Source organism: Rhipicephalus microplus, chromosome 8, assembly GCF_043290135.1.
Source record: "Rhipicephalus microplus isolate Deutch F79 chromosome 8, USDA_Rmic, whole genome shotgun sequence".
NCBI classification, from domain to species: domain Eukaryota; kingdom Metazoa; phylum Arthropoda; class Arachnida; order Ixodida; family Ixodidae; genus Rhipicephalus; species Rhipicephalus microplus.
Genome location: NC_134707.1, coordinates 5,966,875 through 5,989,080, shown reverse-complemented (window position 1 = coordinate 5,989,080; position 22,206 = coordinate 5,966,875). Strand labels below are relative to the sequence as shown.

The 22,206-nt window shown below is 43.9% G+C and overlaps 1 protein-coding gene across 1 annotated transcript; it reads left to right on the top strand.

Annotated features, from left to right (window-relative positions):
• Positions 1–1,160: 1,160 nt before the first annotated feature.
• LOC119165694 (uncharacterized) lies at positions 1,161–13,683 on the top strand. The gene is made up of 6 exons (XM_037417784.2): positions 1,161–1,253; positions 6,245–6,315; positions 9,288–9,383; positions 10,157–10,210; positions 11,123–11,170; positions 13,521–13,683. The coding sequence occupies exons 3-6, from the start codon at positions 9,288–9,290 to the stop codon at positions 13,611–13,613; spliced, it is 291 nt and encodes a 96-aa protein (XP_037273681.2). The 5' UTR covers positions 1,161–1,253; positions 6,245–6,315; the 3' UTR covers positions 13,614–13,683.
• Positions 13,684–22,206: the final 8,523 nt, after the last annotated feature.

The following is a 22,206-nucleotide window of genomic DNA, read 5'->3' as shown; positions in this document are numbered from 1 at the left end:
CCTGCTGTGAGCTGTATTTCTTTTGACGAAAATTTTCTGAATCTTCTTTACTTTTGTTTATTTTGTGTGGAACAAATTAAACTAACATTGGTTGTTCAAAGAGCCTTTTCAACATTAAAAAATGAGAGCATGCTTATTATTTTGAGCGTCCTTTGTCTTCATCAATTGAAGAAACGCGTTATGAGTCTTGCAATGTTTTTTTATACTTCCGGCCGTCCCACAAAAAGAATAGTATACATACCCTCGCCAAGCTCAGAGCCACATAAGCGTTCTAGTTCGAATTGTTTCAATTAGCCCCTCACTTGCTCAATATTATGCTGCATCTGGGGCCAAGGGCTGCTTTCGAGAAGGTGTGGTATACTACATTTTTCGTTTTCAAGAACGTCTACTGCTAAAAATAGAATATCCAAACTGCAGAACCTGTTTCCCATTTCTGCAGCGCAAAGCCTTTAGTATCTAATATTTCGATCTTTATTGTCGAGTTATGTGGAGCAAACAGGGCTGTTCAATTCACCAGAGGTCGCTAGGCTTTAACATTTCTGGTCGAAGCAGATGTTATTGGAAATCTTCAAATTCAGTTATCCAATGGAGGGTCTTTAGGACACCTTGCGGCAAGCAATTTTTTTTATTTTGTGCTTCAAAATAAAAAGGGGGAAAAATATACAGGACTGCTATGTTATCACAGAAAAAATAACGAGACGTTTCTAAAGAAAAGTTGCAACATTTCTGCTGGATATTTTAAACTTACTAAAGCGAAGGTCAATTAAGCAATAAACATTAATTACCGACACTTTAAGATATGCATAGCCAAAATATTTGAACGTCTCAGACAAATACACAACACTTGCACTGAAAATTTTTTGCTAGAGTTGTTATATTAGAAATTTGAGTAAGATTTGTTAGTTACCCATCCTGGCATATTCGAGAAATATTCTGAATCGCTGCATAGGTAACAGTACAATATTGGCACCATTCTACACGAGTGAAATATGTTTTTTCTAGTATCAGACGCAAGTGGACTTAAACACTGTGCATGAGGTCAGTGATTAAAAATTGGGCCTATGCTGCTCCTGTTGTTGGTGCTGACTGTGACACAATCTGTTCGCCTGAGGAAGGATACACAAAGAGCTAATGCCATCTGTTTATTGTGGACGCAGTAATGAAGCTAAGTCTAACTTGCCTGGGAGCCATTCTCTTGCTTCCGGAAGTCCTGGCACACAATACGTCATACGTCAAGCGAAAGTGTGGCAAATGTGAGTCAATATTTTGCTGGATATGCCTAAGTATCTGTTGAAGAGCATGGAATGAAACGCGGTGGATAAAAAGACACCGACAAAACTCAAATTGCAAGAAACCAATGATCCCTAGATTGAGCCTAGATTGAGAAATCAAGTGGCCACGTCTGAACGCACTAACGTGATAGCATTGAAGAGCTTGTTCCGCGAAAATTCCGGTGTTGACATCGGAGTGCGCATCGCTGGTTAAGAGCGAAAAGTCATCAACTTGTAAGTAAGGAAAAACTTGAGGATGATCCTAATAACCTAATAAATCAATATTTCTAGGTCCGAGTAAGGATATAACCCAGGCCACCTGTGTGGAAAGCAAAGTGTTTACCACGAAGCCATCATACTGGTTGAAACTGCTTTGGAAAAAAAAAGGTTAACATAAATGCCACGTACTTGAGGGAGTTTCCTTAGCGCATCATATATTGCGTGGCGGAAGTGTAGAATTGCGCCAGGTGTCCAGAAATGTCAATTGAGACGGGTACAGGTATTTTGAAGGCCCACCCTCTACAAGGCACTCATACATACTAAGTGATAAGTTAAGAATAACCAACAAAGTCAACAGCTCCGTAGGCATGTCGCCGGACACATAGTGGGCCATTCGCTAACTTGCAAAACTAATAGTTATGGCATAGTGGGTCCTTAACGACTGTGCTTGAAATAGACATTCAATTGCACTTTGAAACAGCAAAAATTACACGCACAGTGATTTGCCTTCTTACGGCATGGTTGAGGCATGCACCGAGAACCGAAGCCGGCTAGCAGTTCAGCGGGTGATGCACACCAGGCTCGAATGTGCTATCGTGACCAGCTCTTAAAGGAGAAGCTCAAGAGTCCTCCACTTGGTGGTATTGGTAGCGCCACCGAAGTTCCCGAACACTATAAAAACATGATTGATTAAAAAGGGTGTATTTTTGTCCCACCACAGTAACCATCACCCCGCTTGCCTGCACTGCCTTTCTAGAAAACTCGGCGCTGGCCGCTTTCCTTGAAGAGAGATTAGCCACGCCGATAACACACATGTCGTTCGTCACCTGAAACTGCCGGGTGTGTGGCGATAATGAAGGGAAAAGAATGCAAGACAGATGATGATGATTGTAAGACAAAAAGGCCCGCTTCTTACTCGATAACTTATCAGAGTAAACGTTGACGTCAACGCCACAAGCTGCATTTCTATGCCGCAACCGACGCTGAAAGCCTGGTTGGAAGCGTTGTAAAAGCCATTTTTTAAAACTTACACGCCTCATTGAAAGAATCAAGTTGTGAAAAGAACGTACAAAAAAGTTCCGGAATCACAAAAAGCCAGCCAATGCACCTCCACGTGCGTGAGCTCTAGGATGACTTTACCTTTGTGGCTCGATTGACTAAATGTGAAAAGTGAGCGGCGTATGCCATCCGCCCGACTCAGCCTGAAGTCCCGTGGCTACTCGCGCATCACGTGGACCGAGACACGTGGGCTGAGCATTCACTTTGTCTTTACACCATGAATGTAACAAAGTTGAAGCAGTCTATTAAAGAGGCCCTGCCACACTTCACTAGTGCCTCATGTGCAGCTCACAAAAAACCGACATTCGTGCTGCTCTAAGGAATTGTGACGTTGATTAAACGAGCTTGGCGCACCAGACTGAAACAAAGGAGCTTGGCGCGCCAGGCCGGAAAAGAAAAGGAGCTTCGTGCGGCAGTTCGTAAAAAGGAGCGTCGACGTTTGTCAGTAAGAAGGAGCTTCGCGCTTCAGTCCGTAAACAGTTTGGAGTTACAGTCCGTAAGAAAGAGCTTCGCACGATAGTCCGTATGAAGTAGCCGCGCACTTCAGTACGTAAGAACGAGCTTCGCACGATAGTCTGTAAGAAAAAACCTCGCTCGAGAGTTTGTAAAAAGGAGCATCATGCTCCAGTCCATAAGAAGGAGCTTCGCACGATAGTCCGTATGAAGTAGCCGCGCGCTTCAGTACGTAAGAACGAGCTTCGCACGATAGTCTGTAAGAAAAAACCTCGCTCGAGAGTTTGTAAAAAGGAGCATCATGCTCCAGTCCATAAGAAGGAGCTTCGCACGATAGTCCGTATGAAGTAGCCGCGCGCTTCAGTACGTAAGAACGAGCTTCGCACGATAGTCTGTAAGAAAAAACCTCGCTCGAGAGTTTGTAAAAAGGAGCATCATGCTCCAGTCCATAAGAAGGAGCTTCGCACGATAGTCTGTAAGAAGGAGCTTAGCGCTTCAGTCCGTAAACAGTTTGGAGTTACAGTCCGTAAGAAAGAGCTTCGCACGATAGTCCGTATGAAGTAGCCGCGCACTTCAGTACGTAAGAACGAGCTTCGCACGATAGTCTGTAAGAAAAAACCTCGCTCGAGAGTTTGTAAAAAGGAGCATCATGCTCCAGTCCATAAGAAGGAGCTTCGCACGATAGTCCGTATGAAGTAGCCGCGCGCTTCAGTACGTAAGAACGAGCTTCGCACGATAGTCTGTAAGAAAAAACCTCGCTCGAGAGTTTGTAAAAAGGAGCATCATGCTCCAGTCCATAAGAAGGAGCTTCGCACGATAGTCTGTAAGAAGGAGCTTCGCGCTTCAGTCCGTAAACAGTTTGGAGTTACAGTCCGTAAGAAAGAGCTTCGCACGATAGTCCGTATGAAGTAGCCGCGCACTTCAGTACGTAAGAACGAGCTTCGCACGATAGTCTGTAAGAAAAAACCTCGCTCGAGAGTTTGTAAAAAGGAGCATCATGCTCCAGTCCATAAGAAGGAGCTTCGCACGATAGTCTGTAAGAAGGAGCTTAGCGCTTCAGTCCGTAAACAGTTTGGAGTTACAGTCCGTAAGAAAGAGCTTCGCACGATAGTCCGTATGAAGTAGCCGCGCACTTCAGTACGTAAGAACGAGCTTCGCACGATAGTCTGTAAGAAAAAACCTCGCTCGAGAGTTTGTAAAAAGGAGCATCATGCTCCAGTCCATAAGAAGGAGCTTCGCACGATAGTCCGTATGAAGTAGCCGCGCGCTTCAGTACGTAAGAACGAGCTTCGCACGATAGTCTGTAAGAAAAAACCTCGCTCGAGAGTTTGTAAAAAGGAGCATCATGCTCCAGTCCATAAGAAGGAGCTTCGCACGATAGTCTGTAAGAAGGAGCTTCGCGCTTCAGTCCGTAAACAGTTTGGAGTTACAGTCCGTAAGAAAGAGCTTCGCACGATAGTCCGTATGAAGTAGCCGCGCACTTCAGTACGTAAGAACGAGCTTCGCACGATAGTCTGTAAGAAAAAACCTCGCTCGAGAGTTTGTAAAAAGGAGCATCATGCTCCAGTCCATAAGAAGGAGCTTCGCACGATAGTCCGTATGAAGTAGCCGCGCGCTTCAGTACGTAAGAACGAGCTTCGCACGATAGTCTGTAAGAAAAAACCTCGCTCGAGAGTTTGTAAAAAGGAGCATCATGCTCCAGTCCATAAGAAGGAGCTTCGCACGATAGTCCGTATGAAGTAGCCGCGCGCTTCAGTACGTAAGAACGAGCTTCGCACGATAGTCTGTAAGAAAAAACCTCGCTCGAGAGTTTGTAAAAAGGAGCATCATGCTCCAGTCCATAAGAAGGAGCTTCGCACGATAGTCTGTAAGAAGGAGCTTAGCGCTCCATTCTATAAGAAGGAGCTTCGCGCGATAGTCTGTAAGAAAAAGCTCCGCGTAATAGTCCGTAAGAAAAATCTTCACAAAATAGTCTGTAAAAAGGCTTCGCGCGATAGTCGGTAAGAAAGAGTTTCGCGTGGTAGCCTGTAAGGAAGAGCATTGCGCGATAGTCCGTAAGAAGGAGCTTTGCGCAATAGGCCATAAGAAGAAGCTTCGCGCGATAGTCTGTAAGAAGAAACTTCACTCGGAAGTTCGCAAAAAGGAGCTTTGCGTTTCAGTTTGTAAGAAGGAGCTTTGTGCAATAGTTTTAAATAAAGCTCCGCAAAATTCTCCGTAAGAGGCTTTGCGTTATAAATCATAAAAGAAGTATTGCATGATAGCTTGTAGGAAAAAAATTTGCGCGATAGTCTGTAAGAAGAAGCTACGCCCAACAGTCCGTAAGAAGAAGCCTGGCGCAATAGTCTGTAAGAAGGAGATTTTTTTGCTTTTACCGTAAGAAGGAGCTTCGCATTTTGGTCTGTAAGAAGGAGCGTCACCCGTTAGACCGTAAAAAGAAGCTTTGCGCGTAAGTACGTGAAAAGGATCTTCACGCGGTAGCCCCGAGAAAAGGAGCTTCGCGTGGCAGTCGGAAAAAATCAGCGTCACATGGTAATCCAAAAAAAGGAGGCTTTGGTAGACTGCAGAATTGAAAATGGTGCAATCACGGCGTGCAGAAAACTTGAGCAAATTGTACTGTGCTGTCGTATGCTCGTGAGTTTAACGTTGTTCCACATTGTACGATGTAAATCTAGCGCGAAAGCACAGAAAAGTGTTAGAAGCACTCATCACAAGTGCTGAAAAAGACCTATGTGCAAATTTTTTTGCAACAAAAGATGACCACGCGACATATAGACGAAAAAAGCAAGAAAAGTGGCACGTGATTAAGTGCAAGTATTTTTAGCATGTGTGATAAGTACTGAACACGTGTAATTAGAGTATATGCATGCCGCGTGTCATCTTTTTTTTTCTTTTTCGTTTATAATTTTTGTTTATATAATACCTGTTGCAATCAACATGGACACATTAGTTATTTGCCCCTTGTGTTACCTGCCTTTTTATCTTGGTCCCACTTTCCTGACGCTTTTCATAGGAATGTCTCCTGTATTCTGTTGTTCGTATATAAAATTAGATTTGAATTTTGAATGCAAGACATTGGTGGCTGTGGACCCCATTCGTATTTTGAAGGGTCACTCGAACAATCTTTGTAGCTCTTTGCTACACGAAACCACTTCAACACCAAATGCTCCTGCCAAGCAATTTAGCCTGCTTTCGTGCTATACACAGGAATTTATCATCATTGAGTGATTTTTATTCTTTCACAGTGACTGAAACCGCAATAGCCTGCTTGAATACTACAAGTGCAGAGGGACTACCTTCCAACATCAAGAGAATAGTAAGTAAGAAAACTGTTACATGATGTAATTCCCGCTTTTCAGAAACAACTTTGATGAATTGTTTGAGTGATGTTTGCGGTTTAATGTCCCAAAACCACCATATGATTATAAGACACGCCGTAGTGGAGGGCTCCGGAAATATTGACCACCTTGGGTTTTTTAACGAGCACCCAAATCTGAGCCCACGGGCCTACAGCATTTTCCCCTCTATCGAATATGCAGCCGCTGTTGCAGGGTTTCAATCTTGCGGGTCAGCGGCCGAGTACATTACCCACTAAATCACCATGGTGGGATCACAAAAAACTTTGTGAAATGACAAATATTATATACCAATAGTGCTAAATGCTACATCATGAACATAATGTCGTAAGTGCAAGCGTTGAACGTATAAAACATATAAGAATATTGGCTTATATATTCCACCTAGTAGTGATTCGAAGAAATGATGTGTTCCCATGAACTATTGGTGTGCAGATTGTAGCAGTTGCCAAAGACACGTGAGTGGCAAATGCAACTTAGAACATGACTTGATAGCTAATATTCCTAACGTGGGATATGAAAAAGTAGAATTTTAATAATGTACAAGTTAGTGTAATATATTTTATTTAATTACATCCTTCTAAACACACAAAGAAATCACCTATTAGAGCTAAGCTTTTTGTAATGAGCTGAAAGATTGAAACGAACTACTCAATATGCTATTCGCACTTCGCGACAGCTGTTATGATTTTAGGCTTCCACTACGCCATACCACTCCAGTGACAGTCACACTGGCAAGTTTCACATACTTTTCTCCGACCTGTATAGTGAAAACACCACGCAAATTACGCTGCTGACGTGGGAGGGGGGAGAAGGCTGTGTCCAGCTCAGCTGCCAGGAATGAGGAGAGCCTCGTGGAGCAGGCGCCGATTTCAGACCACTCCAACGGAGCCCCAGAAAGGGGACTCGCCCAACGATCTCTTGTACTAATTCCAGCATACCATTTTCTACAGTAAATGCTTCATTCATTCATTCATTCATTCATTCATTCATTCATTCATTCATTCATTCATTCATTTCCCGACATGGAGTCTGCAGGGCCCTTCGCAGAGAAGTTTCAAGTAAGTAAAAGCGATGCTTCGGCATGTCGGTACGACATAGCGAAAATAAAACAGCACGAAAGACGAAACGCCAGTAAATAGAAGGCACAAAGAATGTTGACTCGTAACAAAGGCCCTATGTCTCTAATTTCTTCTAATTTTATAGCGCATCAAGTATTTCTTTCGCAGTGTTGATGAATAAACCTTCTTTTAGGTCAGCGCTGTCGTTTCGTGTTTTTCTTTATCTGGTGCTTTCTCTTTCGCGCTGTTTTTTTTTTCGCTATAAAATTCAAGCCCAGGTGTGACACTGTAGTAGAATACTAGACTGTCACGCCGAGAGCTCGGGTTGAAATCCCAACGAATCATGGATAGTAATTTTTTTTTATTTTGCTCAGTAGCAATTACGGGCACCAGCGGTGGCAGGGGCAAACAGCTACGCCACCAAAAGCAGCTTTTATTATAGTATCCTAACAGCTTTCGCACTAAAAAATGTCTGTTCTCACATCTTGTATATTTTTACGGAAGAAAATGAAATAACGCATATTTTTGTGACAGCACACTTGTAAAAAGAACTTTCTGTGCTGCACCTAATCCTTCATGCCAGAAACGTGAACCTCCACTGCACTTCCGTAATATTTGTGAGCGACAAATGGTAGCCACTAGCCTTGGAATGGGGCAACGAGTGTCCCTTATGGAGAACTATACATCATATTTACACGATTGCAGGTCGACCAATTTTGCCAAGACTAGAAACCCGAAGTTCGAGAACCAACTTCAAATCAAAACTGAAGCTGACTTTGGTTTCAAAGCTCAGCTTATAATCAAAATCTAAACAAACATAAGATTAGGCACACTGTGGAATGGTTAAGTTATTATTTTTATGTACTGTCTCCACCGTGTTTGCGTGAAAATTAGGAAATAAAAAGCACAAAATAAGGCGCAGGAATACTGTTGTCCTTTACGTAATTTAACTGAGTTCATAATCGTTTAATATATGAAAACGTTCAGTTTCCTTGGATGTGGATGCTATTAACTATAAGGAGTGCAAGCACTCGCACATACAAAAACGATGTCTTCCGTGTTTCGACGTGCGATCAGACTTCTTTTAAAAATTTCGCGTAAATGTTTTTGTTTGTTTTTACACATGCCTCTTCTTGTTGGTTGATATATGCATATTTATAATAATACATATTTATAATAATAGTCACAGAAAAGCACATGTTAAAGCTGATGAAATATACGAAAATAAACATTAACGCCATTTAAAAGGTTAATGCGTTTACTAACGAATTTTCTGTTTGTTGCACACTATTGACGTTGCTACTGCTGACTACTGCCAAGGCTGCCTTTAAGGGAGCAGATTTCATATACAGTGGCTCTTTATTGATGTACTATCAGCGTCCAATGAAACCCGAACAGCGGCTAGCCTTTGCGATAGCGTAGTGCGCGCCGTCCAGTTATCACCATTGGCAGGTACGCACATCCTGTTCGGCAGCTCTGCGCATATATGCGTGCTTGTCCATGGTGATAAGTGAACGGCCCGCATAATACCATCACGAAGGCTTGCCGCTGGTCGGGTTTCATTTGACACTGATAGTACTGATGAAAGTCATTCGTAATTTTATGATTGGTGGTAGCAGTAGTACGGGTACTACTAGTATCAGTAGTACTAGTACAACTAGCACTAGCACTACTAGTACAACTATTGCTACTACTAATAGTACTACTAACAGTACTAGTATTATCAGCATAGTAGTAGTAGCAGTATTATTGTCTGTATGTTAATTGCCAAATTAACATATGTATTCACATATACGGGGGTGTTCGTGCTAGTAGTCAGGTCTGCCTAATGGAGTCATCAATATTTTTCTCTCCCGTAATCTTCCTAACAGATGAGGAGAGATGGTTTCAACAAAAAGGTACTGAGCTGCTATTACGGAAATGAAAACGTTGCAAGTGCCAAGAGTATGTGCCAAGGCCCTAAATCGGTAAGTGCTTTCAGCCTACTCAACTAGGTTTGCTGGCAGAAAAATGATTTCAATAAGCGTGCAAGCAACGCAGAAAGTGCTTTAGACCCCTGAGTATAACCTCAGTGGGGGTGAGATTGTTCGAGAGGGTATGCCCAGAAGTAAGTCTCCTTCCTTGTTCGACTTCTTACACGAACACGCGAAACATTGAGGTAGGAGGCATGTGCCACGAGCAGCATGACTGAAAATCAATTATATTTTTGAATATCACAGTGTAATGTGGTCACACCTGGTGCGAGGGCGTGCCAGTGTTGACTAGAATAGTCAGGACCGCGCCACTGGCTGGAACTTTGCAAAAAAAAGTATAAGGACGCAATACCGGGTGAGAAATTACATTAACATGTGTAACATTGGATAACAGAAGAGAAAAATAACACCCGGCGTCACACAACGCGTATTGCGTTCCAGGCACGTTGTTTTAAGCTCCTTGATGATGCTTAGGGTTCAGATACACCGCTTCGTAATCATCCACAGCACCAAAATAGTGTGCGGCTAGGCAAGTGCGCATAATTCCTGACAGATGCGCACTGGCTACCTCGCTACATTACAATATGACTAATCATAGCATATATATAGTACTTCCCTACTTCGCAAAATGATGGTATTTTGTAACGTGGCCAGTACGTTGTGGCTGTTATTGTAACCTTGGACATCAACCTAACGATTTTGCCCGTTGGCGTGATTATAATGCTCTGATGTGTCAATTTAATCCGCTTTTCAATCTCCATGTGCAGTTACAACTCCTCATGACATGCATGAAATCTACGATGTTCTCTATTAATATCGGGGTGAGTGGTTTCAATATTATGCTACGATGAAACCATTTTCAGAACTAAGAAAAAGCTGGACTATATAAGAAAATTAATTGCCGCGATAGATGCATGTATGCACCACGTGGCGGAATGCAATTGTTCAATCTCACAGCTGCATTTGTAATAAGTTATTCATTACTGAATAATTACAGGCAAATGTTTTTGTTTTAGCCTATTGAAAGTCTTCGTTACGCCCATCATTCATATTTTTACTTTTATTAGATATTTGTTATAAGAAACTATTCCCGCACAAACACGATGTTTTATACGACAAATGTTTCACTATGGCACAGTTAACAGAGCTGTCTGGACGTTTTATTCTATACCGAGGCAAGTGAATGCACGCAACGTCTTTATTATATCATACTGAATCCATTTTCTAGATGCCATAGCTTTCTACTTGTGATCAAATAAAAATGCGCCAATCGTTTTTGAAGGCAGTTGACTAAATTCAATAAATTACATTCAACTAAATTCTGTTGAAAAATATGCATGTCTTCAGACAAGAAAATTATTCAGCTCACGTACCTTCAGACGAGTAGATTTCTGTTTCAGTACGTGTGTTTTCGTTGGCCATGAAAAAAACAAATGTTTTCAAGCTTCACGGGAAAATGCATAGTTTTATTTTCACCCTGCTGCATAGGAGATGTTCTTAGAAACAGTAATGAAATAATAGTAATAACTATCTATGTTATTCAACTTAGCCAGAGCTAGTTCCTCTTTCTGTAAATTGATAATTTTTAGATTGTTGATCACCAATACGCTCTCTAAAATTGCTCAAATAGGAGCAGAACATCAGCGAAAAAATCTGCCTACCGACCTTCTGTGTTCAATAAACCATACAAATCAAACAGGATGCGTGACGTTCAAAATCTCATGCTGTTCCAGCCGTCATACCACAAGTCCGCCTTGCTTGATTTGGCGGACAGAATTGCGGTGAGTGTTTCTTTAGAAATGTTCTGATCTTCACTATGACAGTTATGGCTGGCGCTTCTGGAATATACCAAACATAGCGGGACTACAAAAAGGAAACAAGATAAACAGTGTTGGTTTGTGTCAGGCCACTATACTGAAAATACGCGAAGACAAATGACACCTGCTGAATCAGTTTTTCTTCTTCATAGAGATGAATATGGTTCGAGTAATAAATGAAATAAGATTAACGCAGGCTCCTTTTCATGTTCTCCCTGTTCTATGGTTGTGTAGTTTGCGTTAATCTCGTTAATGGACTCAATAAGCATTATTGCCTGTGTTAACATATAAAAATGGTGGCCGAAATGAACTAGTCGTGCCAGGACTCAAGAAGGAGCCACACAATTTACGACTAACTACAGCAGTTTCACTGTGAATAGGTCCTATTATTGGGTTAAATAACAAAGGAGCTGATTAAGGTCAAGTTCTAGCCCTGCGAATAAAAACCCAGCTTCTATTGGGTACTTGATATGATATAGCGCATTACGGGGAAGAAGAAACGGCTGAGCAGACCGACACAAGAGGACAGAGCGCTATGCTAGCGCTATACCAGTTCAAGTACGACGAACCAACTCGCCCAATCTTCAACATTCTATTGGGTACGTCCTACAAAAATCGGCAAACCCCCAATCCATCTGCAGTCCGAGAAAATGAGGATCTCCATAGCAAGTACAGCGGGTACGAACACTGCGGATAGTGGGAAAACCACTATAAAGCAAACTAGAGCAAATAAAATAGAAATGTCATTGCCACCAGCTCCACTCCTTAATAAGTCATCGTGACGGCGACGTTAAATCAGGAGAAGCTGCTTGAAAATTTTCTCATTGAAAGCTTCGTATATACTGCTGTTTTATTGCGACAAAGACTTGCCCTTAAGGCAGAATATTTTAGTGAGTATGTTTGTTAAATGTTAATCCAGCGGTTGTAACTGGTTGTGTCGCTGTATAGAGAAGGCCGGCCTGAAGGAGGTGACTGGAGCGTCCCGGCTGTAACTCTTGACATGTCCATATGAGGTGGTATGCATCTGCTTGCATCACTGGAGTGGTATGCTTTAAGCTTCCCCGAAGCTCCACTTTCCATAGCTCTGTGATTCACTGTTAACATAATGAAATCCTATAATTCAAAAGCATCAGAAAAGAATGCACCAAGGTACTTAACGACGCAAGGTCCCGGTTGTGCACGTGGAGGTCGCACAGGAGGAACGGATTCGCTGTTAGCGCTCGACTTTCGAACCCAAACAAAACGCTTGTTAATGGTGTAACTATTTATTATACTGAAAAATGTTTTACTCCGACCTTATCTCAATCAAAGGTTTGATGAAATACTAAAAACGTCGGATGTTTGGAAAGTTCTTAGATGCCCAGTAAGATGGCGTGGATTTTGATTAGGTCCAAATGCTACCTTGACTACCATTTTAGACCACACAGTACTTGAAAATAGAAAACTTGTGAAAGAATTTCTGCTAAAAAAAAAACCTCTGCCATTTACTTTGTGAGGAAAAGCAGGATGATATCGACAGTAATGTCTAAGTGAATTCAGTCAATCTTGAGCAAACAACATATTTTTTACTTACCTGCTGCGCTTACAGCAAAGATAGTCCGTGCGACAAACACCCAGAGTCAGTAAAGGTCGCAATATTACCTGAAGTTTTGTGAGTCGAAACCACGAAATCATTACAAGGCGCAGTTTTTTATTAGGCATGGATCACCAAACCATCTATAGCTCTCAGGTATGCCATGTTTACTCGCCTAGGACGTACAATGCATAATATTGGCTTACCGTACTGTTAGCCAAATGCTATGTGCTGGCTGTTATAAGTGTTGACTGTATAAGTATTATCTATGTTGGCTGTTATAACTGTCCGTTGTTATAAGATGAAATTATCTTCAAGGCTTATCAACGAATGAGTGAATTGGCCATCAACATTTTTTGTGTAAACTAGTTTGGTAGCAATTACAAGATCAGAGTACAAAAGCTAGAAAATGAGTCTTTACAGTTAGTTGACAATTGGTATGCTGGCTATTTTATTGCTGATACTAATCACGCAGCAAAACTGTGATTTGGGCTGTTTGGTATTCATCTTAATCCGAGAAATGTGGTGCGCTAGCACACATCTACAAAGAAATGTTTCGTCGTTTTTTTTTTCATTCTGTGCGTCCGCTTGCCATTACAGAAAACTTATTATTACACACTTGCCATTAGAGAAAACTTCGATGCATAAACTTGACTAATTTTTCGGTGAAAAAATTACCGTCCATTCCTTGTTTATACGAAACAGAGTATTTTAAGCATTGTCATCTGTTCTTGCTTGCAGGACTGCCTCGCCACTAGAATGCAACTTCATATGCCTTATGGTAGAGTCGCCATTGAATCACAAACGGAAACATGGATTAGTCCGATTCCTTAGGATGCCCTCTATAGCACTGCTGCCTCGGAGCAATGCTTATTTTCAAATAAAACATAGGATTGCCATTGTACACTTGTCGCTATAATGTTCCAATGGGCCATTTTTGGAACTCAATAAACACTCAACGAACTGCCATCTGTATTCGGGAGCCACTCCACCCGGGGAAAGTGCACGGCCAAAGGCGTGTGGAACCTTACTCCTGAGGAGCAAAATTCCAATCAAGGCAAGTTATGACCCCTCATGAACAATAAATTCGTTGCTCCGAATGACACGCGTGTTTGGGTGTGACGTAGTGAACGATGTAACTGAGGGCGCAGCCAATGGAGACAGTTACCGTTTCTCGAAGCGAATGGTTATTCATTTTGCCTATAGCCAGCCTTCAGTGTAAAAAAAAATGAACAGAGGTGGTACCTTATATGCCTAGGTTAAAAATATCTTTACGAGGCTGGGAGTAAGTATGGCATTCCGCTTCTCGGCCCCACAACACACTGGCGAAGTTTAGTCACAAAGCATGCTCAACAACCGAAAAGCTGCAGAAAGTAGCGTGCTCAACCATTCACCAAGTGCGCAACTTAAATTATTCGCGAAATACCTTACTGTGCGGAAAAGACTATGTTGACCAGACGGGGTGCTGCAAAAATGATGGAGCGATTGAGCAGGCTCAAGGAAATAAGAATGGTGCGCACTTGAGAACAGATGTCGCATGTGGATTCACGGAACGCTCACAGACACTTTCTTGGGAAAAAGCAAAACATGGTAGCACGGGAATGTTTGTGGGCTTTTGCAAACAGAATAGGGGCAGCGATTGTGAAGGCGGAATTTCAGTCTGCACGAGTCAGAACAGCCGTGTGCCGAAAGTGTCCGATATTGTAACTAGCTAGATTATGACTTAAACACCATGCGCATGCGTTAGCTAAAGATGGAATCGTTAGTCCGTATTCCTCGTAGAATTAAAAGCGGCAACTGAGTGCCCATTCTGTCTATTTGTTTTTTCGCCGTTCAATGTAGTCCTGATTTTGATGCAAAGTTGACTACTGATTCATTCTAGGTATGCGAGTAAATTTTGTCGGATAGTATCGCACTGGTCGCCTGAACACCCAAAGCATAGGAGGAAGTGTGAAAGTCACGCACCCTCTGGCGTGCAAATATTATAGGAAACCACACTAGTTGATGCTCATTCGTTTTCGAAAGGCAGAATAGTACCTACGCGGAATAGTCACATGGTAGACTTTATTTATTTATTTATTTATTTATTTATTTATTTATTTATTTATTTATTTATTTATTTATTTATTTATTTATTTATTTATTTATTTATTTATTTATACTGCAGACACAAAGTACATGCAGGGAGGTCGACTACACAATCAAAATGTAAAACAATCTTGTTCAATTATATGCTCTTTATTATACAAGTGAAAGAAATAACACATTTAAGTAACCCACCTTATATTATAATACAAGTGTGCAAAATAAAGGATGCACTTGCGTGAGATAACTCGAAGTCGAATGCCATTTTGCTCTGTTCAGCACCGACCACATTAGGAGGGGGGGGGGGGGCGGGTTCTCGTACGCTGTCATTAGCTGCGGTCGTATGCTGTCGCCGTCGCTCCGGGTTACACGGACAAAAAAAAAAAAACACGTAGAGAATAGCCATCTGTGGCACGTTAAGCACGCTCGCGCTAAAGAGAAGTTTTCTTCCTCATGTTCTTCGAGTGTCTTGATGACGATAGTTAGTCATGCACAATTCTGGGGCCCGGGCTGTTATATGCTGTCACCAGTTGCCGCAACTCGGGCAGAGCCATGCATAAACACTGAAAAAAACATTGTAGCAAAACTACCGTTTGGACTAGTTGGTAGCGGTTAATTATGAAAGGTAGAAGTGGGGCGCAGTGCGTCATAACGACTCCTGCAGTCCGTTACGTACTTCACCCCACAACTATTTTTCATATTGAAAAACAGGAAATAAGCGAAACCCAGAAAGCAAGAGAAGAAACTTAAAAAAAAAACCGGCAGGAAAATATATATAGATATACCCAAACAAAAACAGAAAAACCGGAGAAGACAAAAAAGAGGGCAAAGAAAAACAAAGAATGCAGCCCAGCTCCGCACTATACTTAGGTCTTGGGAACTATGGGGCACGCTGCTTCAATTTTCTTATCTTGCGGCTGCATTTCCGATGGAGGCGGAAATGTTGTAGGCCCGCGTGCTCAGATTTGGGTGCACGTTAAAGAACCCCAGGGGGTCCAAATTTCCGAAGCCCTCCACTACGGCGTCTCTCATAATCATATAGTGGTTTTGGGACGTTAAACCCCACATATCAATCAATCAATCAATCTTCTTATCTTGCTCACAAACCTGCAGGACACGGTTGCAGCCTGTGGCGGCGATAGTTCACTTTCCGAAAAGCGGGTGACCACTGCGACTTCGTCTATGCCGAGAAATGCGGCACGCCGCCCAAGTACCAGATATACGAGCCACCGTGTTCTCCTGAGCTTGGGATGCCGGCTTTTTAGCGCTCCCTTCATGACGATTAAATCTTCCGGTTTGGACATGTTGTAAGCTTTCTCTTGGCTTCTCATTCACTGACTTTTGAATCACCACCACCCGTATTGGCAATGAAATATTCTTACTTCCGTACTATACTTTGTTGCGAGGTGTACATTCCGATAGCGACAGCTTCACTTGGGCCGGCTGGTTCATACCAACTGAACCGTGAAGCGATGAACGACGAAGAAAATCGATGATTGATATGCGGGGTTCATCGTCCCAAAGCCACCATATATTTATGAAAGACGCCGTAGTGGAGGGCTCCGGAAATTTCGACTGATTGATTGATACGTGGGGTTTAACGTCCCAAAACCACCATATGATTATGAGAGACGCCGTAGTGGAGGGCTCCGGAAATTTAGACCACCTGGGGCTCTTTAACGTGCACCCAAATCTGAGTACACGGGCCTACGACATTTCCGCCTCCATCGGAAATACAGCCACCGCAGCCGGAATTCGAACCCGCGACCTGCGGGTCAGCAGCCGAGTACCTTAGCCACTAGACCACCGCGGCGGGGCTCCGGAAATTTCGACTACCGGGGGTTGTTTAACGTGCGCCTAAATCTGTATGGACACACCGGACTCAAGCATCTTAGCATCCATCGCAAACGCGGACGACCGCAGCCGGGATTTGAACCCACGACCTTCGGGTGAGCAGCCGGGTGCCTTAGCCCCTAGACCGCCGGGGCGGCTTTTACAAACACTTTGATTCGTATTTCGTCTTTCACTTAACCGAGTTGAGCACGGCACCGCTGCACGTTATCGCCGATGTGCATCGACTTGGCCGGCCTAGAGGCGGCGCTCCCGTCGACTTCGTGGTACAACTGAACGTCTAAGCGCACGAATACACAGAAAAGAAGAGAGGACAAGCGCTTTCTCGCAACTAAACGATTTATTAGAAAAGGAAGAATATATAAGCAGGCAATCAAAAAACCAACGCATGCGTGTGCAGACAAAAAATAAACCCGTGGCACCTCGAGAAGACAGAGTAAAAGAAGAAAGATTATCCATGCATATCCAACTAGCCCAACTTTCGAGTCTGTCCCATCGACTTCCTCAAGTCAAGGTAAAGCGTTCAGCGAAGGGAGGTTCTAGAATGCGGCTTTGAGACAGGCTCACGTGCAAAAAAGAATACAAGCACACACGTCTGCACGAACACACTCGTCCTCGTGCATACGTGAACACACAACAGGTATATGCGCAGAAGTTGAAAGACTGTGGTCTTTTCGCTTTTCACAAAGGCATGGCGCTGTTTCGTGCTAAGGCCTACCAAACCTTAAGAGCGTAGTCAAATGGGCTACTTGGTGCAACGTATTGAAATTGTATGATGTAAAACGGCAGCAACCGAATATTTTTTGTCATGCTTTTAGAAACTGGCTAACCTGTCATCACGTAGGCGTGCACAACTCTTGCATGAAATCAAGTCATCGAAACTAAGCGAAAAAAAAAGGAAAGCTCACCGGTACACGGATGAAAAAGTCGTGGAAGTTTGCACGCTGAAAACGGCCGAGGGTTGGTTCAGTTAACTAGTATTCTTCAATCATCATCAAAGAAGGTCATCGTGTAAGCCCCGACACTGGCAAAAAGGACGAGACAACACAACAGTTTCTCACACCCCCAAAGATTTTACAGAAATGAAAGACGGCAAAACATCGTCGACTGAGCATGCAATGTGGCGGTATGCGGCTCAGCACGGTCCGCATGCGTCCAAGCACATCGATTTGAAACTGCAGACTTGGCGCTGTTCGCCACAGCAGGTCTGGCGTCATGCTGTGGCACGTCACGTTTGAAAAACGCCCGGTGTTGCTGTGCCACGCGCGTCTGTTTCCACGTAAACGCGACGAAATACTAACGTTACGTTAGTCTTTCGAAGATAAGTAAACGGCATGTGGTATTTCACGAACAGTGATGAACACGCTTGTCTAGATAGCAGGAGCATTGCGCTCAACACTGCACAGGCCATGCGCACCTAATAGATAGATAATAGATAGGTGATATCGACATGAGCTGCCTCCAAGGACGCGTCATACCTTTCGTATTCTCTCCTTGCATATCGCCACGGCTACAGCTGTTTCGGCTAACAGAAGCGTTGTTGGTGCTGTCGTCGTCATCATCAGCATCATCATCATCATCAGCCTGACTACGTCCACTGCAGGAAAAAGGCCTCTCCCATGTTCCGCCAGTTAATCCGGTCCTGTGCTTGTTGTTGCCAATTTATACCCGCAAACTTCTTAATCTCATCTGCCCACCTAACCTTCTGTCTCCCCCTAACCCGCTTGCCTTCTTTGGGAATGCAGTTAGTTGCCCTTAATGACCAGCGGTTATCCTGTCTGCACGCTACATGCCCTGCCCATGTCCCATTTACTCTTCTTTATTTCAACTATAATATCCTTAACCCCCGTTCGTCCCCTAATCCACTCTGCTCTCTTCTTGTCTCTTAAGGTTACACCTACCATTTTTCTTTCCATTGCTCGCTGCGTCGTCCTCAATTCAGGCTGAACCCTCTCTGTAAGTCTCCATGTTTCTGCTCCATAGCTAAGTACCGGCAGGATACAGCTGTTATATACCTTCCTCTTGAGGGATAGTGGCAATCTACCTGCCATAATTTGAGAGTTCTTGCCAAAGTTGGTGCTGTAGTACCACAGACAAAAAAAAAGCGAACGGAAACTGCAAAGTGGGAAATCACATGACTGCACGTTCGGTGGAAGTGAGTGTGCATAGAATTGCGGTGTTATCAGAGTCCGCATCAAGCGCATTTTGTATTTTAACCGTCATCTTATACGCTTGCCGATTCTAACACTGGATCTGTGGAGTCCTCCGCGTTTATGAGCGCACGCCTGACTACCTTCTATGCTAATTTCAATATTGACTGATGAGGTTTCACGTCACCACATACATTTGAGAAACACCATAACAGAGGGCTCCGGAAACCACCTGGGGTTCTTTAACATGCCACTCAATCTATGTACACGAATCTCGAACATTTTCGCCTCCATTGAAAACGCGGCCACAACGGATGAACTTTGGACTCCCGAGACCGGTGAGTCAGCAGTCTAGCGCAATTGACCACTAGACCACCGCTAGGGGAGCCAATTTTCAACTAAGAATGACGGGAGTAAGTGGAAATATAAGGCCTCGGTTTTCGTTCCGTTAGATGCAAACACAGGTGAACTAACAAACAACGACGCCAAGAAGATGGGAAGTTGTTAGCGGTAACTGTAATGTAAATGGGAAAAAAGAAAAGTGTATGAACAGCACAACTTGCCGCCTGCTGAGACCGAACCTTCGAATGACGCGCCGCGGTAGCCTAGTGGTCATGGCGCTCATCTGCTGACCCGTATGTATCAAATCCCGGCCACAGCGACCGCATTTTTTTATGCAGGCGAAAATGCCTGACGCACGTGTACTTAACTTTAGGTGCAGGCTAAAGAACCGCAGGTCGTCCCGATTTCCAAAGCCTTCCAGTACGGCATCTCTCATACCCAGATGATGCTTTCGGGATGTCAGAACTTCGGCGATTACTATTATTCCAATACCACTTCCGACGTTCTACCGGACGAGCTACAGCGGTGGTCGTCCCCACCGTACAGCATCGGAAGTGTTATTAGGAGGTAGCACGTTTAGTGCCCGCCAGCGGCAAGATATCATTTCGTTCACTTTTCTTGTTTGTAATTTACATTGCAATGACTACTAGTGATATTTGCTATAGACCAGAGCACCCAGGTACCTATAGGCTCCCGGTGGCGTTCCCTCACACCCAGACGTCATTGTGTTCTGAACTGCCAAGGCGTGTATCTGATGCGCCAAGTTAACATGATAAGCGGCATATCTGTGACTTTTTGATGCAAGAGAGCGCCTGTTCATGCTATTTTCCGCTTACAGGAAGTTGTCTTGACACACTGCGCTGTCTTTTAATGCAAGAGCAATCTTCACAAAGAGGAGGCTCTATTACTCAGCACTGTCCACACAACATTACGCGGAAATTGTGCCAGCGCGGGGATTCCGTATTGCGCAGAATTGTGCAACAATGACGCCGAGCTGCGCCGCCATTGAATAATTGCAATCAACAGAAAAAAACTGCGAGCCCAGTAAAAGATTATAAGTAAGTTCACTTACTGCGTTTAAGTGCAGCGCTTCGAAGCAGTTAGCTGTGTGCAGTATACTCGTAGCAGGTGGCACAAAGTCATTGCCATACTCAGGCCGCCTTTCAATAATATGTCCCGACTGCACCCGTGCGCGCACACTGCGCACGTTTCGTACGAATGCAAGGCTGCACTATCGCAATCAACAGAAACTTGAACGACGGAAAGTGAACTGCAACGTGTCTTGACTGTCGTGAGGCATATTTTTTTGCCAGCATCACCATAGCACTACAAAATCTCGCTCTGGGCGGCACGTTTACACCGCGCAAGTGTTCCGACTCCCGAGTGCCAGGCGCGACAGGTAAATGATATCACATGTGGTGCATGATCGCAAGCCGGAGCCATATTCTGGCGCTATACGGTGACGCTAGCTTACAGAACAAGTTTCGCTAAACAGTCAAGGACTGTCGCAGTTCGACTGAGTTGAAAGCCAAGCTTTCAGCAGTTTCATTTTATCGCGATAATTGATTGATTGATAGGTGGGGTTTAACGTCCCAAAACCACCATATGATTATGAGAGACGCCGTAGTGGAGGGCTCCGGAAATTTCGACCACCTGGGGTTCTTTAACGTGCACCCAAATCTGAGCACACGGGCCTACGACATTTCCGCCTCCATCGGAAATGCAGCCGCCGCAGCCGGGATTTGAACCCGCGACCTGCAGGTCAGCAGCCGAGTACCTTAGCCACTAGACCACCGCGGCGGGGCCTTTTCATCGCGATAGTACGCATCTGACGAAGTTGCTTCAGCAGTCTGCAATGCACGCGCTGCAGTCATTCCTGACTGCCGAGGAAGGTTTTTTCGACGTTTAACAAGTGCACAAATTTCTAGAAAAAAGCGTGAAACATGCGTTCAGCCGCACTTGAGTTGGGAAGCTTCGTGTTTGGAGTGCGGAGCACCTGCTTGCATTGCACGACGCGCTGCCTAATTACGAGGAGAACTCGCTGACTTCTGGTGTATACTTTCCTTGACATTACTTTTTGTTAGTCCTCATTATTTTTAACTAAGTATTCCCTGCAACCTAGCCTTGAATATGCACTGCAGCTCCACGTCACACTGATATTCGCAAATGCTCATTCATTTGCTATCGGAAGAACTCGTAGGACATTGAGTGTCCTCTGCAGCTTCAGTGGGACATACACGCTTCTTCTACGAAAGGCGAGCCCTCCCGCCCGCCACGTGCCGTGACCAAGATCTGTCCAGTCCTTGGCACGTGCTTCATATATGACGTATGTCTTGATATTCATCAACTCAGAGGTTGGAGACCTGCTTGCATTCCTTGGCACGATGCCACAACCACTCTCCCTGTCAGTTACGTATTGTTACGGATGTGATGGGTTTATTTACACTGAAAAAAAAATGTCAGCGCTCTACCGTCACTGCCGAATCACCATTTCTCGAGAGCGTCCGATCTCTTCTTCTTCCTCGCTCTTTCAGTCCGCGTTACAATATTAAAGTTCCTATCTCAACCGTAAACCAGCTATTCTGGTTAGAGAATATCTGTGTTCCAGTTTTGTACATTATTGTCAATTCGCCAGTTCTTGGTTCTTTTTGCCTGCAAATCACTGCCCCCCACCTCCACCTTCTTCCTGGGTAGCCGTCCGGCCCCCATCATGTCTGCTTCATGCAGCTCAACTCTCCGCATTAAAACGCTGCCAACCCATGCGTTGAAAAACATGCATGATCGCGACAAAACTTGTCAAAATGTGTCAATTGCAAGCGTGTCAAATGATTGCCTAAAATAACTCGATTTCCTTTGCAGTTTAATCGCCACCATCCGGTTTTTGTGTGGTTGTCGTTGTCCATACGATATGAGCAAATGGGTTCTCTTGCTTCAAAGAGAAAGCTTTTCATGCCTACACCACCTGTTAAGCCTCACATACTGCCTCACGTGTAGTTAAC